At 37.4% G+C, this 18,524-nt stretch overlaps 1 protein-coding gene across 2 annotated transcripts in view; it reads right to left on the bottom strand.

Annotated features, from left to right (window-relative positions):
• The window catches only part of si:ch211-225h24.2, a 186,658-nt gene that overhangs the window by 64,385 nt on the left and 103,749 nt on the right, over nt 1–18,524 (bottom strand). For both annotated transcript variants that reach the window (XM_039747704.1, XM_039747705.1), the window contains one exon: nt 1,795–1,898. In XM_039747704.1, the coding sequence (XP_039603638.1) occupies nt 1,795–1,898 (104 nt within the window). The remainder of the gene's footprint in view (nt 1–1,794; nt 1,899–18,524) is intronic.

Below are 18,524 nucleotides of genomic sequence, written 5' to 3'. Positions count from 1 at the left end.
AATTTATTACAAATATAAAAACTGAGAAATCACATGTACATAAGTATTCACAGCCTTTGCCATGAAGCTCAAAATTGAGCTCAGGTGCATCCTGTTTCCCGTGATCATCCTTGAGATGTTTCTGCAGCTTAATTGGAGTCCACATGTGGTAAATTCAGTTGATTGAACATGATTTGGAAAGGCACACACCTGTCTATATAAGGTCCCACAGTTGATAGTTCATGTCACAAACCAAGCATGAAGTCAAAGGAATTGTCTGTAGACCTCCGAGACAGGATTGTCTTGAGGCACAAATCTGGGGAAGGTTACAGAAAAATTTCTGCTGCTTTGAAGGTCCCAATGAGCACAGTGGCCTCCATCATCCGTAAGTGGAAGAAGTTCGAAACCACCAGGACTCTTCCTAGAGCTAGCCGGCCATCTAAACTGAGCGATCGGGGGAGAAGGGCCTTAGTCAGGGAGGTGACCAAGAACCCGATGGTCACTCTGTCAGAGCTCCAGAGGTCCTCTGTGGAGAGAGGAGAACCTTCCAGAAGGACAACCATCTCTGCAGCAATCCACCAATCAGGCCTGTATGGTAGAGTGGCCAGACGGAAGCCACTCCATAGTAAAAGGCACATGGCAGCCCGCCTGGAGTTTGCCAAAAGGCACCTGAAGGACTCTCAGACCATGAGAAACAAAATTCTCTGATCTGATGAGACAAAAATTGAAGGAAACCAGGGACCACTCATCACCAGGTCAATGCCATCCCTACAGTGAAGCATGGTGGTGGCAGCATCATGCTGTGGAGATGTTTTTCAGCAGCAGGAACTGGGAGACTAGTCAGGATAAAGGGAAAGATGACTGCAGCAATGTACAGAAACATCCTGGATGAAAACCTGCTCCAGAGCGCTCTTGACCTGAGACTGGGGCGACGGTTCATCTTTCAGCAGGACAACGACCCTAAGCACACAGCCGAGATATCAAAGGAGTGGCTTCAGGGCAACTCTGTGAATGTCCTTGAGTGGCCCAGCCATAGCCCAGACTTGAATCCGATTGAACATCTCTGGAGAGATCTTAAAATGGCTGTGCACCGACGCTTCCCATCCAACCTGATGAAGCTTGAGAGGTGCTGCAAAGAGGAATGGGCGAAACTGGCCAAGGATAGGTGTGCCAAGCTTGTGGCATCATATTCAAAAAGACTGGAGGCTGTAACTGCTGCCAAAGGTGCATCGACAAAGTATTGAGCAAAGGCTGTGAATACTTATGTACATGTGATTTCTCAGGTTTTTTATTTTTAATAAAGTTGCAAAAACCTCAAGTAAACTTTTTTCATGTTGTCATTATGGGGTGTTGTGTGTAGAATTCTGAGGAAATGTGGAAAAAGTGATGTGCTGTGAATACTTTCCGGATGCACTGTATTTAAAAATATGAAATGTACTTTTATTTATATACGACAATGGTAATGGACAGATACAGTTTGAAAGCCTAAAAACCTTATTCATCCACTTATATATTTTTACAGATATCTGGATCATTTATTGTCTGTGAGGTTGACTATGTAAGACACCCCAGACTAAAATGACTACCTTCTTTCTGTTTCTCTCAATGTCTGTTTGAGCAACCAATCAGGATGTTTTGTCCTCAGCCTAAACCTTCTGAATCAACATATTGCTACATCAAAATGTGTTTAATACAAAGTATACAAACATAGTTACTAAAAGCAACAATTGTATTACAAAAATTATAACCAGTGTCAAATGATAAGAGATTTCTGTTTTTTCAAACTATAAAAATATTTTTCAAAGTGTAGCTTACCCTTTAATTTTTGTTAGTTTGCTTCCAGTTAACAATTGATGTTCATCATCTTTATTAAACAAGGAAGTCATTTCTTTCCAGCCTCTGAAACTTGCTCCCTGGACCTATTGTAAAAAGGGATTAATAATCAATTCACATTGATCAAAAAAACAACTGAATAAAAAACATCTAAAGAGTATATATATATATATATATATATATATATATATATATATATATATATATATATATATATATATATATATATATATATATATATATATATAAGGTGTATCTACAGTATATTTAATATTAATATTGAAGATGTGGGCAGTAAAGAAAACTGCAATAAAACCCATGTTAATAAACTAATTTTGATACTTCATGCTGGAACAAAATATATACAGTATTCATTTAGAAAAAAAATGGCTCCAGCTTCCAAGCAACCCAGCCCTGAATAACCAGGTTAAGGAAATGAACTGATGAATGGATTATTGTAAGTACAGAATGAATGTTCTCAGGGCAACTAATCATTGTTAAGTCTCAGGCTTCTAGTGAGGTGAAAAAGAAAGTAAAGGGCATTTGTTGAGATCTGAGACCTTTTGAGAGGACTTGCAGTCTATTAATTGCATGCACCAAAGATGTCACTGATCACAGCCAAGGTAAATGTGTCGCTATTTGCTTTGCACATATACTGGTGTATCACTTACAATAATTTAAATATAAACAGAAAATACGGTCAGTTTGTGACAATACTGGAAATTAAGGTAAAAGGAAACAGACAGAGACAGACATAGATAGATAGATAGATAGATAGATAGATAGATAGATAGATAGATAGATCAGAAGAATAACAGATAAAGTACACAAAATAAACTCATTATGAAACAGTAGGATAACTAAATAAATCACAGGTCCAAAGTCTTATTAAATAACATATTAAAATGACAGAACATATTATGTAACATCTAATAGCAGTTGTTAAATACTTCCTATAGCTCCAGTATTATACCTATTATAAAAGTAGATTACAGGTGGATCAGGGTGTCAAACAGGAAGTATGAGACATTGTTCATGATGGTCAACAACCTTTTTGACATCCTGCTGTCTGCTATTGTCTTCAGAGAATTGAGGCTAATGTCCAGAACAGAGCCACCGTTCCAGATTAGATTCTCAAGTCTGTTATTATCCTGTTCTGAAGTGACTTCCCTAATGTGTAAAGGGGCACATTTGTAACTGTAGACTGACAGAATATATAGAGATGTTCTGCATGTGAGGAGGAACCAGAGGTTCTTAAGCAAATACATCCGACCCGGGACTTTTGTTTTGTGTCTGGCTTGTACACGGTAAAAAATGTCAGTAAATTTAATGCTAAAAATACTGTAAATGGTGAAAGTAAAATACCTTTTCTGAAAAAAAGAAAAGTTACCTTATCTTCTACTGAAAATTACCTGTATATCTTAAACAATACGTTATATAAAATCAATATTTTTCTACCTTCAAAATATGCTATATACCGTTTACTGATACATTACAGTTACACTGAAAAAAAAACTGTTAAACAGCGAAGGTAACAACAACTGTAATATGTAAAACGGTAAAGCGCAGTTTCAGTAACAGCGAAGGTACAATATTTGCATAAGGACATGCCCCCTTTTACCATATTGTTCCTGAAAAATCACATACCTTTGAAATATAGGGAAAAAACTTGAAAGTTAGCAGACTTATTTTTCCCTGCATGCTAAAGGTTTTTTGAGGTTATGGAAGCTGATCTATGGTGGGTTGTAATCAATAAGCTGGCACACCTGTAGGACATCATAAACAACAAAAGCAAACTTTACTTCTTCACCAGACAATGTGCCATAGCTTCTTTAAATGTTGAATTGTTTTCAATGTGTATAATTAAAATGATACGTGTTTGTAATTCGTTGCTATTGGTCTTGAACCTGCTTTCTCTGGTTGTTGTTACTTTACTGATGCAAACTATATACTGTATACTGGGGTTTGATCCTGACAATACTTTCTAACGATTTATTGATCAGCATATTTATTACAGTGCATGGATTTCTGGTAATTGTTAAACATTTCCTTCTGTTGGAATGTGTTTTAAAGAAAAAAAACAGTTATTTACTACAAAGTTATACCGCAGACCTAAAAATATTGTCACCTTATTTATTATCCTAAAATTCTAGCAACCCAGCTGCCAGTTTTTTATCATAAAAGTAACATTTTTCATAGACCTAAAAATATTGTCATCTTTTTTTTTCCGGTAAAATTCTGTCAACCCAGCTGCCAGTACTTTACCATAAATTTAACATTTTTTTTATAGTATGTATGTGTATCTCTAGAGGTCTATAGGTACCCAGAAAACCCTGTACAGAAGTACAAGGATCACCTCAACTGTAACAAATAGGTTAAGACAAAAGTAAAGATTTAACTAACTGTTACCTGTGCACATGGATGAACAATGCACAGTCTAATAAAGTCATTCCTCCTCCTATCAAACCTTTCGTATCCATTCACTACATACATAACAGATGATGTGTTTCAGAATTGTCTTTGCAGTAAAGTATCTATCTATCTATCTATATCTTATTATAGTATTAGATTTTTTTGTACATTGCTTGACCCTTAAAGTGAAAATCAGATTTTTTTAAATTTCAATCCATTCAATTGCAGGTCAGGGCTGCTGGCTCCCACTACTTGGAAGACTGGAGCCAACACTGGGTAGAGTGTCAGTCCATCACAGGGCATACAGACATGCACACGCTCAATCATACTAGGCCAATGTACTCTCCAAAGGCTTAAATGTGAAATCATACAATATTAAGGTAGGGTACTTTTCTCTTTATAGATTCTATTTAATTTACCAACTAACACGAAAGCACACCTTTGGATTGTTAGAAAGGAATCTGTTGCCATTGGGCAAACATCCTAGTCAATTTAGTGAGAACCTGAAAGCTTTGCTGAGGCCAAATTACTATGAGGGACCATGAGTTGTTACCCACCTTTTAAAATAAACTGGTTTACATGAAAAGGTTTAGGGATTGACATTGATAAAATATTGTAACTGTCTATGTAATATGTAGAAGCACTAAGTAGTAGCAGTAGGAGTAGGAGTAACACTATCATGTGTACAGAATACAGAGAAGTTCTCGCTGTTGCAACCCTCCAGAACTATATATTTAAGGATATATTAAAGTATTTTACATCATATATATGTCTGCCAGTGTGTGTATTTGTTACAAAATTGAGGCACTTTGGAGACACTCCCAAAGTCAGCACACACTATTCAAGTCCAGATAGAAGCTTGGAAGGATATTTTATTGCACAAAACTGAAATTACAACGGAGGGTGACAGGAAGGTGAAACAATAACACAATGGGCAACAAAATAACAAAAATATAATGTCCCCATGGACCTTCCTTAACCCCTATGGACTAGCTAGCCAATTTAAAAACTCTTTCCTACATAATGTCAAATAAAAGTATAGGATATATTATAAAGACAGATTACTATAACTTAAAGGACTGTCTGCTCAGACTGTATGATGCACTTGTGAACCAAAACTTGAGTCTTCTTGGACAATTTTGAAATCCATAGCACCTTATGAAAAAGCTTCACAAGCAAGGAGAGAACATACAAGCCCTTTCTGACAATTCTGCTGTCTGCTTTTGCGTCCAGAGAGGCTAGTCAAGGCTACACGGATAGGGACACAAGTTGAGACTCAAAATGATCATTGTGAATATGCAAGGCAGCAGAGCTAACCACAACTTCACTAGGCCATCCTACATTACGTTCATGATTAAACACATTTAATAGCAAAACGGATTGGTTGGAGGAGTAAAAAAATGACTAGTAAGTAAAGGATTTCCTTTCTTAATTATACATTTTTCATTTTCTCTTAGATTTTGTTCACAGATATACACATATTGATTTTATTTCTGGAAACCTAACAGCTCATTTAAAAATCAGTTTTCTAGCCATTCCTGTTAATGAGCTTTGGCTTCAGCTGCGGACTAAATTGCCTTTTAACAAAAAATTGATTGTTTTTATTATCATGAAGCTTCAAGAATTCCAGTTATTTTAAAACACAGGTTAAAATGATAAACCCTTCCAGACTGATTAAGGGTAAAAAGAATTCTTTCCTAAAATGTCCAACTGAAAAATATATTTCAAAATATATTTCACCAACTCTGCAATTAATAAACACATTAAGACCTTCAGTTTTCAAACTCAGCACTCAGCAGTGACATTTGAATAGCTGATTGCTCACAGTCTTTAGTTTATCATTTGAAAAATGAAAACAATTAATCATTTTAGCAGTTTTTTATATGTTTCAGGCCGTGAAGTAAAATGATTTTTAAAAATCCAACAAAAACTGTTACCATCTCAATAAAAATAACATTCTCAAATCTGCTTAATCCTGGATACTTTGGACAGAAGGCAAGAACCAACTCTGGACTGTAAGTAGATCTATCGCAGAGCTGCCTGATGAAGTTACAGAGATTGGGTCAAGTTTGAATAACTACTCAACTTAACATACACTTCTTTGGTACATGGAAGGAAAATGCAGTACCTGGAGAAAATCCCACACAGTGCATACTTCAAACAGGCAGTAAACAGGCTCAGGATTCAAACATAAAATGCTGGATCTGTGAAGCAGCAGCACTAACCTTTCAGTTGTTCTCAGTAAAAGAAAAGATGACTTAAAATATCAAAATGCATTTAGACATTGGATGAAAATTAAAATTTCTGGACAAACCCACCAGAATACTTTAAGAACACCCAACTAAACAGAACCAGGAAATGGATTAAATTCCTTCTAGGAGGGCAGAGTATAGGTATGTTATCCATGTTAAATGTCAACTATAGTATACAGTACTTAGCTTATTTAATTTTGAGTTTAATTTTGTCAAAGACAGAACTTCTAATAAAATGATTACTGGTTGCACTGAACTATCACAATACCAATCAAACTTGCTTTATTGTGTTTGATTGCCAATCACTATCCTAACAAGTTAGGTCCCAAGACAGAAATGAATACTAGATGGAGTGTCAGGCCACTGCAGTGCAAACTCATACACACCAAGTCAGTTAACCTGCACTTTACTATGATGTGGGAGGAAAACAGCAGAACAGAGAGGAAAAACACCCACAAACACTATGAGAAAATGCAAAATCCACAGACAACTACCAGGCAGGGATTTGAATCCAGGATTCTACAGCTGTGAAACAGCAATGATGATCATTGGACTATTTTATAAAGGAATGCACTGAATTTCTTTCCTTTTCTTTGTGGAATTTCCATGCTATTCTGATGTCAGCGTTTAACTAGTATTGGTAAAATACAGAAACGATACAGTATGAGAAGTACCATAATACTGTATACCAAATACATTCTTTATTTTTAATGTGCTCATTTGTTGAATCCATTTTCAAGTACTTTATAATCACACTATATGGCTGAACATTTTTCACATTGCAATACTTTCAGAGTTCATTGCTTTCAGTTACTTTACACAGTTTATCTCCAGTTTAGCACATCATTCATGACACCTCAACAACAAATAAAATGTGTAAAAAATTAAATAAAAGGCACTTCTTGAGTGTTCTTATTGCACAAATATTATCCACAAAGAAGGTTATTTTAAGAAAGGCTCAAAAGATAAGTAAGGGAAAAGGCACAAAAAATTCTCACAAAACCAAAACCCTAATCGAAACAATCTGAAATATTTATTGTGAATGCATGCACAGAGGCATAGTCTTAGTCAATCAAGGACAAAAGAAACGCACGCTAAAGCTATTTTTTAAAATGAATCCATAATCTTGGACAAATTTTTGTCCCTGATACCAGTCTTTACTGTATATAGTCACGCTAATGATGTCATTCTATGCAACTTCCATAGTCATGTCCCCTGTCCCCATAGCAATGACTCAACAAAATTGTGGCACCGATTGCAAAACAAAATTGCTTACCGGTATTTTTCAAAACATAACAATGATATTAACAAAGCTTAAACCAAAATATAATTTTATTTTCTAAAGTTCAACACCTCCAAAAAAACTTAAATTCAATTGAACATAAAAACTTATGTACATTTCCAGAATCTTAACATTGATAGATAGATAGATAGATAGATAGATAGATAGATAGATAGATAGATAGATAGATAGATAGATACTTTATTAATCCCAAGGGGAAATTCACATAAAGCTGTGAACTGATTTTTAAAAACACCCACAAGGGCAGAGAAATACACCTTATACACTTGAAAATACACATTATCACATTATTGTTTCAGAACATCAATGATGTTCGATCCCTTTACCTATGGATGTGCGGACATTTTAGCTCGGGACACAGTAGTTGTATTTTTCTCACAGATTACTGCAACTCAGCACACGTAGCATTATTTGGTAATGTTATTATGATGATTCAAAGATGATTCATTCCAAGTTCGTATAGTATAGTATTGTAGTATGTGCTCTACATACTGTATACTTTTGTACTTAGTTAATAATGATGCTTAAAGGAAAAGCATTGTTGCTTGATACCCCTTTGATTGCAAACTCAATTCTGTGCTGAAATGACTTCTGTTCTCTTACATTTGTATTTCACATGACTGATAGCACATTAATTGTCTAAAGGGTTGAATCACATATAAATATGGTAAATATCATCCTACCACTTGAGATCACAACTTACATCAGAAGCTGCAAATTGTAGTTTGAGGCAACAAAATTCAATTTTGGACTTTTATGTTTTTCTCTGTTATAGCTTTTTCAATTAAAATCAGTGTCAATAAAGCAATGCTGTACAGAATAAAGGATTGTACTTCATATACATCTGCGTTAGTACAGAGTTATGTGCTAACCGAGCTGAATATCTAAAAAAAACATTATTTAATAATGATACCTACAGAAGGTTACTGTGCTACCTGCATGTATGGATATTGGGGATACATAAAACCTCTAGTCAAAATGGTCTGGATTTTCTCTAGGCTTGCTAGAATATATGAGATTGCACCAGACACAAATGCTGATATTACCTTTCATAAACACTTACACTACAAAGTGCTGATTGGCAACTACATTGTACAATAGCCAAAACCTATAAATCATTTACCTAAACTGCATTTTAAAAAATATTTCTGGTATATTCTTCTCTGATTACCATCTCATGTACACAACTGGTTTATTTATTGGAGTGTGCCAGTGATAGAGAATCCAGAACTCCTTCCTTCAATCTAAAGCAGCCAAGATATTTTCCAACCCAAGTTTAGTATATGGATAGATCAATGAAGATAGAAATATATATATATATATATAAAAGAAACTGGGGTGGGGTATTACTATTTTCTTTGTAAAATTGGTCTTCATTCTTTTCAAAAACCATTATGGCATGAGCAAGTGTAGATGTATGAAAGAGTGCTGTACTGTAACTGTGGAAGAAAAATGAGAATAGGGATCACATGGTCATTTAGGGTTAACAAAGTTATTGTGCATAAAGTGCTTTGATATGCTTTCCATATGCAATTATAGCATCTATCTTAGAAGTAGTATAAAATGGTTAATAAATCTCAGAAACTTGTTCAAACATATCAGGAAATCAGATAAAGGTCAAGTGAACAACAAAGAATAAGAAGTTTCTAGTTGATGGTTCATGAAGTTGACTGACTATCATGTACCCAATAAGACTTGACAGACACCACACACACAGGAACTCAAGAAGTATTGAAAAGTATTATAAGGACCAAGAATGTAGCAAAAATGAGACTTTCATTTTGGGGTATATAAGCTGGTTAATGCTCTCTGCTAAAACACCCCATGTTATTTAGCCAATCAGAGTGAATGCAAGCTAGTGAACCAATCAGAGCACTAATTCAGCACTGTTATGTAAATTCAGTTATCCATAGGTATAGCTCTCTGCCTTTACTTTGTGACCATTCTGTGATGGAGTGTATCCCTCTTCATGATGAGAAATAAAAGACACAACGGACAAGCTTCCTTCTGCCTTGTTCTTCAGGTTGATTATTAATAGATATATTTAAGGTAACGATTTCTACCACATAGCAGACTAGCATCGGATCCCGGCTTGGTTCTGGTCTTGCAGCCCATTTCCCAGGTAAACATTTTGACTGTCCACAACCCTAAAACTGGACCAAGTGGATCAAGAAAATGGATTGCAGGACAAATAATGTGTAGCAATGTAGCTGCGGGGTCATGGGTTTAATTTTTGGCTTGGTCAGTTCACAGTTTTTACTGTCTCTATTATGTCTATATAAGCTTTCCTCTCACATGTACGTTAAGAATACCCTGGTATATGTACATGTCTGCACTGCAATAGACCAGAATCATATCCAGGTTTCCTGCCTTGCACCAGTGCTAAGGGGGTAAAGTTTATCTCCCTGGCACAATAAAACATCAAAGCCATTGCAGAAAATGGATGGTCTATATGATTGTACTAAGTGTTAAAGTGATATTCTGATAACAAAAAAGATTGAATAATAATAGAAGAGAAAAAGTTCTAAGCATTAAAAAGCAATTTTAACAAAACAAATGAACCACTATTGTACCTGAAAATGCATATTTTAAGAGAATTTTTAATAATGCTTTTTAAATGGGATTGCAAATAAGCAGTTCAATCAATGTGCTCAGTGTAAGGTACGTATCACATAATGATTGCTGGATATATCAATATATGAGCACTCTACAGGTAACTCTCAAAGATGCTTGATTTATCATTCACTCACCTGATCTTGTAGAAGTAAAGGAAGGGACAAATGAAGCCAAAACAGCTCAGATCATAAAGCAGTGTGACACTTTCTGATTCTCAACTACAACAAATGCTTTAAGACCTAATTTCTATAAGAAACAATCTTTGTAAAATATTATCTCAAAGCCTCATTAGAAATGCAAAATACACAAGACAATCCTGCTCTGGCCTCTCTATCCAGCATTAATTTGATGTCAAGGGACAAAAGCATAGGTTGGTTGGCTGCCTGCGCCCCTGCTGCTTTCTAAATGTGTTAAACGTCTCTAATTAGTATGTAAATTACCATGTGCTCAAAACATGTTAGCAATAAGGGCTAATTAGGACAAGACAGATCCAAGGTGAGCAAACTGCCCTCTTAAAAGTGTCAAAACAAATGGAGAAAGACAAAAGATGATAGGCAAGAATGCTGGAAAATGGAGATGTGCCACATCAAAACAGACCCAAGAAGTTACAACATAGAGGTGAAGCTAAGACTCCATGAAGTGTCAATGAAGTCTCCTTAACAGAGGGCATGACATGATCTCAAACTGTGGGTTTACAGTCACAAGAACAAAGGCAAGAAGAGTGAGAATCATGCCTCAGAATGATTAACTAATGACAGAGGTGGAGCTCCAAGATGTTAGGTAGCTGGCAAACTAATGCTGTAGTCCTTTACTCCTCTGGCTTAAATGGTGACCTATTAAGGTAATGGCAACAGCATTATGTGTAGCCATAGCCTAAACTGCAGAAACACAATGGGGCTTACTTCATTTTTGGCAGTGTTTCTCAAGCACTGGGTAGCAAACCACTGTTGGATCAAGAGCTACCGTCTGTTGGTCACAAGTTGCTGTTGTTAATAATGGTAGTAAGTTACTGCTTTAACGATCCTGCTTGATTCACCAAGAAGGATCAAAAGCTCCAACGTCATTATATATCGAGCACATCTGTCTCGACTAAAATTCTCCAAAATGTTTCCAGGGCATGATCCAACCTGCGAACGTTGCAACCAAGCCCCAGCCTCACTGGGTCACATGTTCTGGGCCTGCACCAAATTAACATTATTCTGGACAAAAATTTTTAATTACCTCTCAGACAGCCTTGGACTCACAATCCCTCCTAACCCATTAACAGCTGTATTTGGGGTTCTTCCAGATGGGTTTAAGGTGGAGAAAGACAAACAAATTGTGATTGCATTCACTACACTTTTGGCACGCAGACTTATTCTGATAAACTGGAAGAATCCAAACTCTCCTCTTTTAAGTTAGTGGGAAACTAATGTGTTATACTATTTGAAATTGGAAAATTAAATACTCAGTTAGAGGATCCGTACAGACTTTTTTCAAAACATGGCAGGATCTAATCAGTAATATTTTAAAATAAGTTTATAAAGCACAGAGAATTTATTAATTTAGGTATTTTTACAAGCCTTAAATTTTACACCGTTTGGCTTGCTCTCTCTCTCAGGGGTGGGGATCGATCTGTTCTTAACTCAATTTTTCTTTTGTAAAAACTTGATTGATTTGTATGGATTGTAATAAAATTAATAAAAATAAAAATAAAAAAATAAATAAAAAAAAAGCTCCGATGTCTGCTTCAATTCAGCAAGGGGGACCACACCCCCACCTTCCCGTGTTGACGATTGCACTCAAATCACACTGCTTTAACTCAATCTGGATAAGGAGGTGTGGGGTTGTGATGACCCTAAGGACCATGATAATGTTACCTGTGAAGTGCAAAGCATTTGGGTGTCCGTGGGGAACACAAAATACCTTGCTGCTTCAATCCACCGAAGTGTGGCATGATCAGGAGTTCATTGGGGAGATTATTGTGTTAATGAGGTGCATGGGGCAGTGCACCAGGGAGGAATGTTGTGATGTGAAGACCCCAATACCTTACTGTTTTGAAGAGATTGTGACTTCACAGGGGTGATTATTGGTTTGATGCAGTGCATGGCATGGTGCTCCAGGGAGGCAGCTATGGGCTTGTTTATACTTGAAGCCTGTGCACAGACCCCAACACAAAGTGTGCATGTAGTCAGCAGCCAAAACACATTCATATTCAATCAGCACATTGACATTCTCCTAGTTAGTAAGTGACAGTGTTGCATTATCTAAAAATGTCTGTGGTGAATGGCCGGCCGTTTATCCCGGCCAATAACCCCAAGCTGCCAGGTGGAGCCCTCCTTGCAGTATGGAGGTCCCCAGAAGACCAGCAGGGCATCATGGACATTGTAGTTTTTATACGCAGCCCTGCTGGATGCCATGGGGGCCACTAGGAGACGCTGCAGGAAGGAATAATGGGTATTTTCCATATGCCCCAAAAGCACACGTGGACAAGGGGAAAGACAGGCTTCCAGGGTGAAGAAAAGGACTTGTTACTGACCCGGAAGGGATTGAGAGTCACATGGACTGGTGATTGGGAACACTTCCGGGTCAGGGAATATAAAAGGACTATGGGAGCTCCCAGATGGCGAGCTGAGCTGGGTGGAAGGGTGGCAACGCGTCTGGGAGTGGAGGATTGATTTATTGTAGTTATTATTGTGATTTATATGAGTATTGTGGAGGAGAGGGTGCTTTGTGCACTGTGGCAATTAAATAAAGTCAGCATTTGGACTTTTACCTGGTGTCTGGAGTCGTGGACAGTGGTTCAAGGGAGCGAGAGCGCCCCTATCTGTCACATGTCACAGGAGAGAAAGCGAAACTCTGATAATGGAACAAAAGTTGTGCCAGTTATGACTAGCTTTAAAAGGGGTAAAAAGAAGGAGAAGGTGGAGTGACTAAAAGTGGTAAAGGAAGGGTGAGTATAATATGTATAAAATTTTTGTGAGTGGGTGACCTATATGATGAACAGATTTTAATTATTTTTGAAAGTGTATCTTGCACTTTGATGACATGTTTCATTATATTCAGCCATTCATACATCACTCTGGTGCCTATATAATTAGCCTCTCATCCAACTTTACCACTTTGTCCATATCTCCATGTGGTTAGAAAAAATTCTGTGCACAGCAAAAGCCCAGTGTGTACCAGCCATGCACAGGCGCATGTGTGGATTCTGCATCCCCACCCACATAGATAAATCAAACATAAACCAGCATTATGAAAAGAGTGATGAGGTATGAGGTGTGGTACTCCATTTTCAAAGAAAACACTCCACTGTCCAAACTACTAACTGATTTGTAAGATGGTGTCAGTGTTTGTGATAGACCAATCAGCACAATTAATCATTCAGGCCACACATACAATAGTTCCTGAGTTTTGTGATGGACGGCCGGAACACTTGCCTGGCTGGAATACCCCTGTATCCGAAGGACTGGAGGAGAGGCTGTGTTCTCGGCATTACCTTCTCTGGGACACTAGGAAGCTGCACCCTGCTGGGGCCCATGGACTTGGTTGGAGTCATGTGTTGCAACCCGGAAGTGCGGCCAGAAGCCAGTCAACAAGCACCTGGAGCACTTCCGGGTGCCTTGTAAAATAGGCAGCCACTACTCCGGAAGCTAGACTTGGGTGAAAGAGGACAAAGCTTGCTGGAGTGGTGGAGAGAAATCACTGTGAGTTAGAAAGAAGGATGAACTGTGCTGTAAGGGTGGGAAGCAGGGGGAAGCTGTTCCCAAGTGAAAAATACAGGTGTGTTGCACCTGCACTTGTGTCCGTGCCTGTCTGTGTTGGGTAGGGTGGCTGGTACGCTTTCTGGTGGTCCACAGTTCCTAATTCCTGAAAAAAGTTCCCACAGTGGAAAAGCACCAAATGTGATAACTTGCTAGTTTATTTGCTAGTGACTGAGAGACAAATTAGACATCATAGCTATCAAAACAGGTAAATATTCTACTTGTTTGTAAGCTAAAATATGTTCACAATTGATTCATACATTTCAAAATAGGCTCTTTCAAATAGATAATCATCATGGACAAAGCCTTTCCCATCAGCATTCGGACAACCCCAAACAATCACTGGGCACTCATTCAGATAAGAGATTCCAATTAGTCAGTTATTTAGTACTCATAGAATATCTACATACACAAGAGGAGAAAATGCAAACGTGACATTATGAGATTTAAAATGAGAATTTCCTATAATTTCAATAATAGCACTTGATTGATAATTTACTTTTTTATGTACTTGCAGCCTACTTTGTGCCAAAGACAATGATGCATTGCACAGCAAAGATTCCCCTTTTCAAAGACAGCTTTGTTTGGTGTTTTCTTACTTTTTGGAAAATTTATGAATGAAGTGCTTTAATCTACAAAAAGATGAAGTTACACACAAGCTTAGTTTATATTAAGGTAAACTAACAATTGTGCCAAATTCCTAAAATTGTAGATGTGATGTGACACAATCAAATGAAACGTCTGTTTTTTAACATTGGTAGTTGCTGTACAAGTATTAGCTTCTTCTCTCAGCTGATGACCTGCAATGCAGCATCTATGTGTATGACATGTCTGTGGTATTATTATTCTTTTATCTGCAGATTTATATGATATGAGGAAATGTCACCATATGCTATTGATGCTAAAAAGAAGGCTAGAACATAACCTCTGAAGATACCGAAGCAAATATTAACCTTTGATAAGGGTTCCAGTTGGTGCAAGAAGCTAGTTAGTCATAGTAGACAGGTTTTATTATCATTGCTTACTTCAAATAAAGCTGTCCAGCATACTTACACAGTAGCTGACTAACAATTTCACAACCCCAAATTTCATTCTAGTCTAGTCAATTACATGTTCAGATTCTCCGCATGTTCATATGCCTTATCTTTGGGTACATTTGTTTCCTTGCTTTGTGCCAGTTAGCCCATTGGTCAAAAACGCTACTTTCTATTGAAATGCTTGTGTTTGCCTGAATGTGCTTCACTTTATTGCACTGTCATAATTAAATGATACTTTAACAAAATAAAAAGCATGTGTTTTGGAGATTATAAATATACATCTGGATAACTGCCATGTAGATTATGCAACAAATTGAGATTCTTTTAATAATGTTTTAATATTGTTTTCTGTTTTTTAGCACTTGGCCACACTGGTCCCCATAGAAGCCCATTATGTCATAAGCTTTATCTACTTTCACCTCAAAAGCACACGTTTAAAAAAAAGCTACAAAATAATCATTTTTGGGTGGAGTGTTAATTTAAATTGGCTATGCAAATATGAGTGTGGGTATGTGCCCCATGTTGGCCTGGTGTTCCATTTACTTGGATTGGATAGGTGTCACCAGAAAAAACAATACAAATATAACAAATAAATGGATGAATTAATAAAAATGAAGGCACATTTACAGTACATACGCACACATATTACAAAATACTTCAAATTGTAAACACAGAGTGAAAAAGTGCCTACTTGGCAAAATGTTGTAAAGATAAGTGCAAAATCTAATGAATCCTCTAAAAAAAGAAAGCTGGCCAAATTAGTATAGAGAGAGGTGTTCTTCATTGTGGTTTTAGGAGGCTTGTGCTACTTCAGGGAAGTAGAGCCTTTCATGTGTATTGCTAAAGTGAAACAAAATAGGGACAACCAAAGCAAGAGAAAGACAGTGGAAGTTGGGGAGGACAATGAGGAGGTACTTTTAGGAAGCTAAAGGGCAGACAACTAAGGTGATGCCAACCTAATGACAGAGGTCATGGAGAGCTGGGAAGATGTTACAAGGCCTCCTGGCTAACATGTAGCAGCAAGTTGGTACCAAGTTGGCCACTTAAGGGCAAAGTCAGGAAGTACTGGCATGTAACACTAGAAGGCACTAGACAGCAGTCTGGTGGTCCTAATCCTGGAAGTGATTGTAAGCCTTGGATAGCACTAATCCTACACAGGGCTCATATGGTCTATAGCTGGAAGCATAGTATGGGGAAAGGTTTAATGATGGGAGGAAGATATTTTTGGCAAACAAGCATTTGTCCAATATGTAGGGAATTAAGTGAGAGACAGCAACACAAATCGGAACAAACAAGGTTGTAAGGCTGCCAGAAATTCATTAGTCCATGTGATCCATAGCCTTGAAGGTCAGAAATAAAGTCAAAGAAAACAAAACTAAAGTCCTAACACTAAATTGTTTTGGAAGTGCTTTTTTTTAATCCAACAACAGAGATGTGCATCATGTTCTTAAATAACAGCAGCGTGATGATGTACAACTCCCATCATCATAAGACCACATGGTAAAAACCTAAGGCTGCCTCTAGATAACAATACAAAAATGGTAGCACTCACAGATAAAATGATGTTGCGATATTGTGAAGAAAAACGAACATTTTTATAAAAATGTATTAAAAATGCATAACCAGAACTAATGACAATGTTAATAAAAATGATTTTCCCCAAATACCAAGAGAGACAATCATGACAAAAGAACCCAGGTTTTGTGTGTGAGTGACACAGAGAGAGAAGGTAAGAAGAGAGCACTCTGGCATGGACAAGTGGGTCAGCTACCCCACAAGATGGACAGTTGGTACCCTACAATAATCAGGTCGAGAGCATTTTCCTTTGTCCTTTGTGTTCTTCCAATTTTTCCCTGCCCTGTGTGTTTAGCTGTTAAAATAATGACATTACATTTGATACATCTGAACCCCTTGGAATCATTCCAAATAAGAAAGAACATCATAAGGTTACCATTTCCTTTTACAATTCATATTAAAATCCAACAGAACAAAGCTACTTTGTTTGTAAAGAATAAGAGTACAGTAAGTCACTTGACAAAGCCATCCTTTATTTGGCTTTTTGCTACAGTACACATCTACCTACAGCTTGAGATTACTGAGTAGAAGGCTCATATGGACTAACACAGATGATTATTTCAATGACATTGAGAGAGTACTCAAATTAAATACATGGTTCCTCAAATCAACTTCTCATTTTACATTTTGTATCACGCAGGTTTGACAAATTTTATATTATGTTACTGTATGTGGTTTTATATAATCTTGCCCAAGATAACAAGTTCAGAAGACCACACGTTTGATGTCAGGCTCTGACCACTAGATTGCCTTTGTATATTGAAGAAATGAAAATATATTTTTATTATGAGGTATATTTACAAATATTTGTACAACATCACATTTTCATTGAGACTTGACTGTTTCCAAACTGCTGCATGGCATAAAAAGTTAAATTAAAATAGGTTGAATATTGCAGTGATTAGTTAAATCAGTAAAAATCTTGGTAGGGAAACTAGGGAGACGAGACATGATCTTCTCAGAAGACAATTTGACGTCCCACGACAGACACTTTAACGTCACGCGAGACAAGGCAGTGAAACAACATTTAAAGCAAATTCACAGATATCTAACCTAGCAGTTGTTGGAAAGCTTTTGGCAGACACACTTCATGTGCTCACAGCTCTTAAAACAACGACAAGCGAGAAGCAGAACACGCAGCTCGCCAGCAGCAGCAGCAAGCCAGTTGGTGAACCGACCACTTCGCCTTAGCGTGCGTTAAGTCCCCCCACCCCTTCACAATGAGAGGGGCAGAGACGTGAAATGGCAATAGGACAGCTGCTGTACAGGCTTTGAAATGATTGACGCGCAGCGCGACGAGCAGAACACGCAGCTCAACAGCAGCAGGAGTAGAAAGACATCAGCTGGTCCCACAGCATCTCCTTAGCGTGCATTCAGCCGCTTTCACAATGTGAGCAGCGTTATACATCCTGCAAGAAATGATTTAACCACGCCTGGGGCTGGAAATAAAGGACAAGTATTGTTTTTACAAAAGTTTTAAAGTAAAAGTGAAAATAATGCATTTGTAACAATTCCCATGAAAATAACAATCTCTTTAAATTGTATATCCGGTAAACCCGGGGGTGGGCGAGCAAAGCGAGCAAGGGGTGGAGCCCCCTAATATAATTAAAAGTAGCTGTAGGGTTAAGTGTGGCCTGTCATGGGTAGGGTCTTATCCACAGTTAGTCCTGCTAAGATATGAAATGACTACCTGCAACCCCTGAACAGAATATAGGTTAGGAAATGGATGGACACATTATTATTGCTTGATTAGTTCCTGATGGTATAAAAAAGG

This window comes from Polypterus senegalus, chromosome 3 (genome assembly GCF_016835505.1).
Source record: "Polypterus senegalus isolate Bchr_013 chromosome 3, ASM1683550v1, whole genome shotgun sequence".
NCBI classification, from domain to species: Eukaryota; Metazoa; Chordata; class Cladistia; order Polypteriformes; family Polypteridae; genus Polypterus; species Polypterus senegalus.
This window is presented reverse-complemented; position numbering and strand designations above follow the sequence as displayed.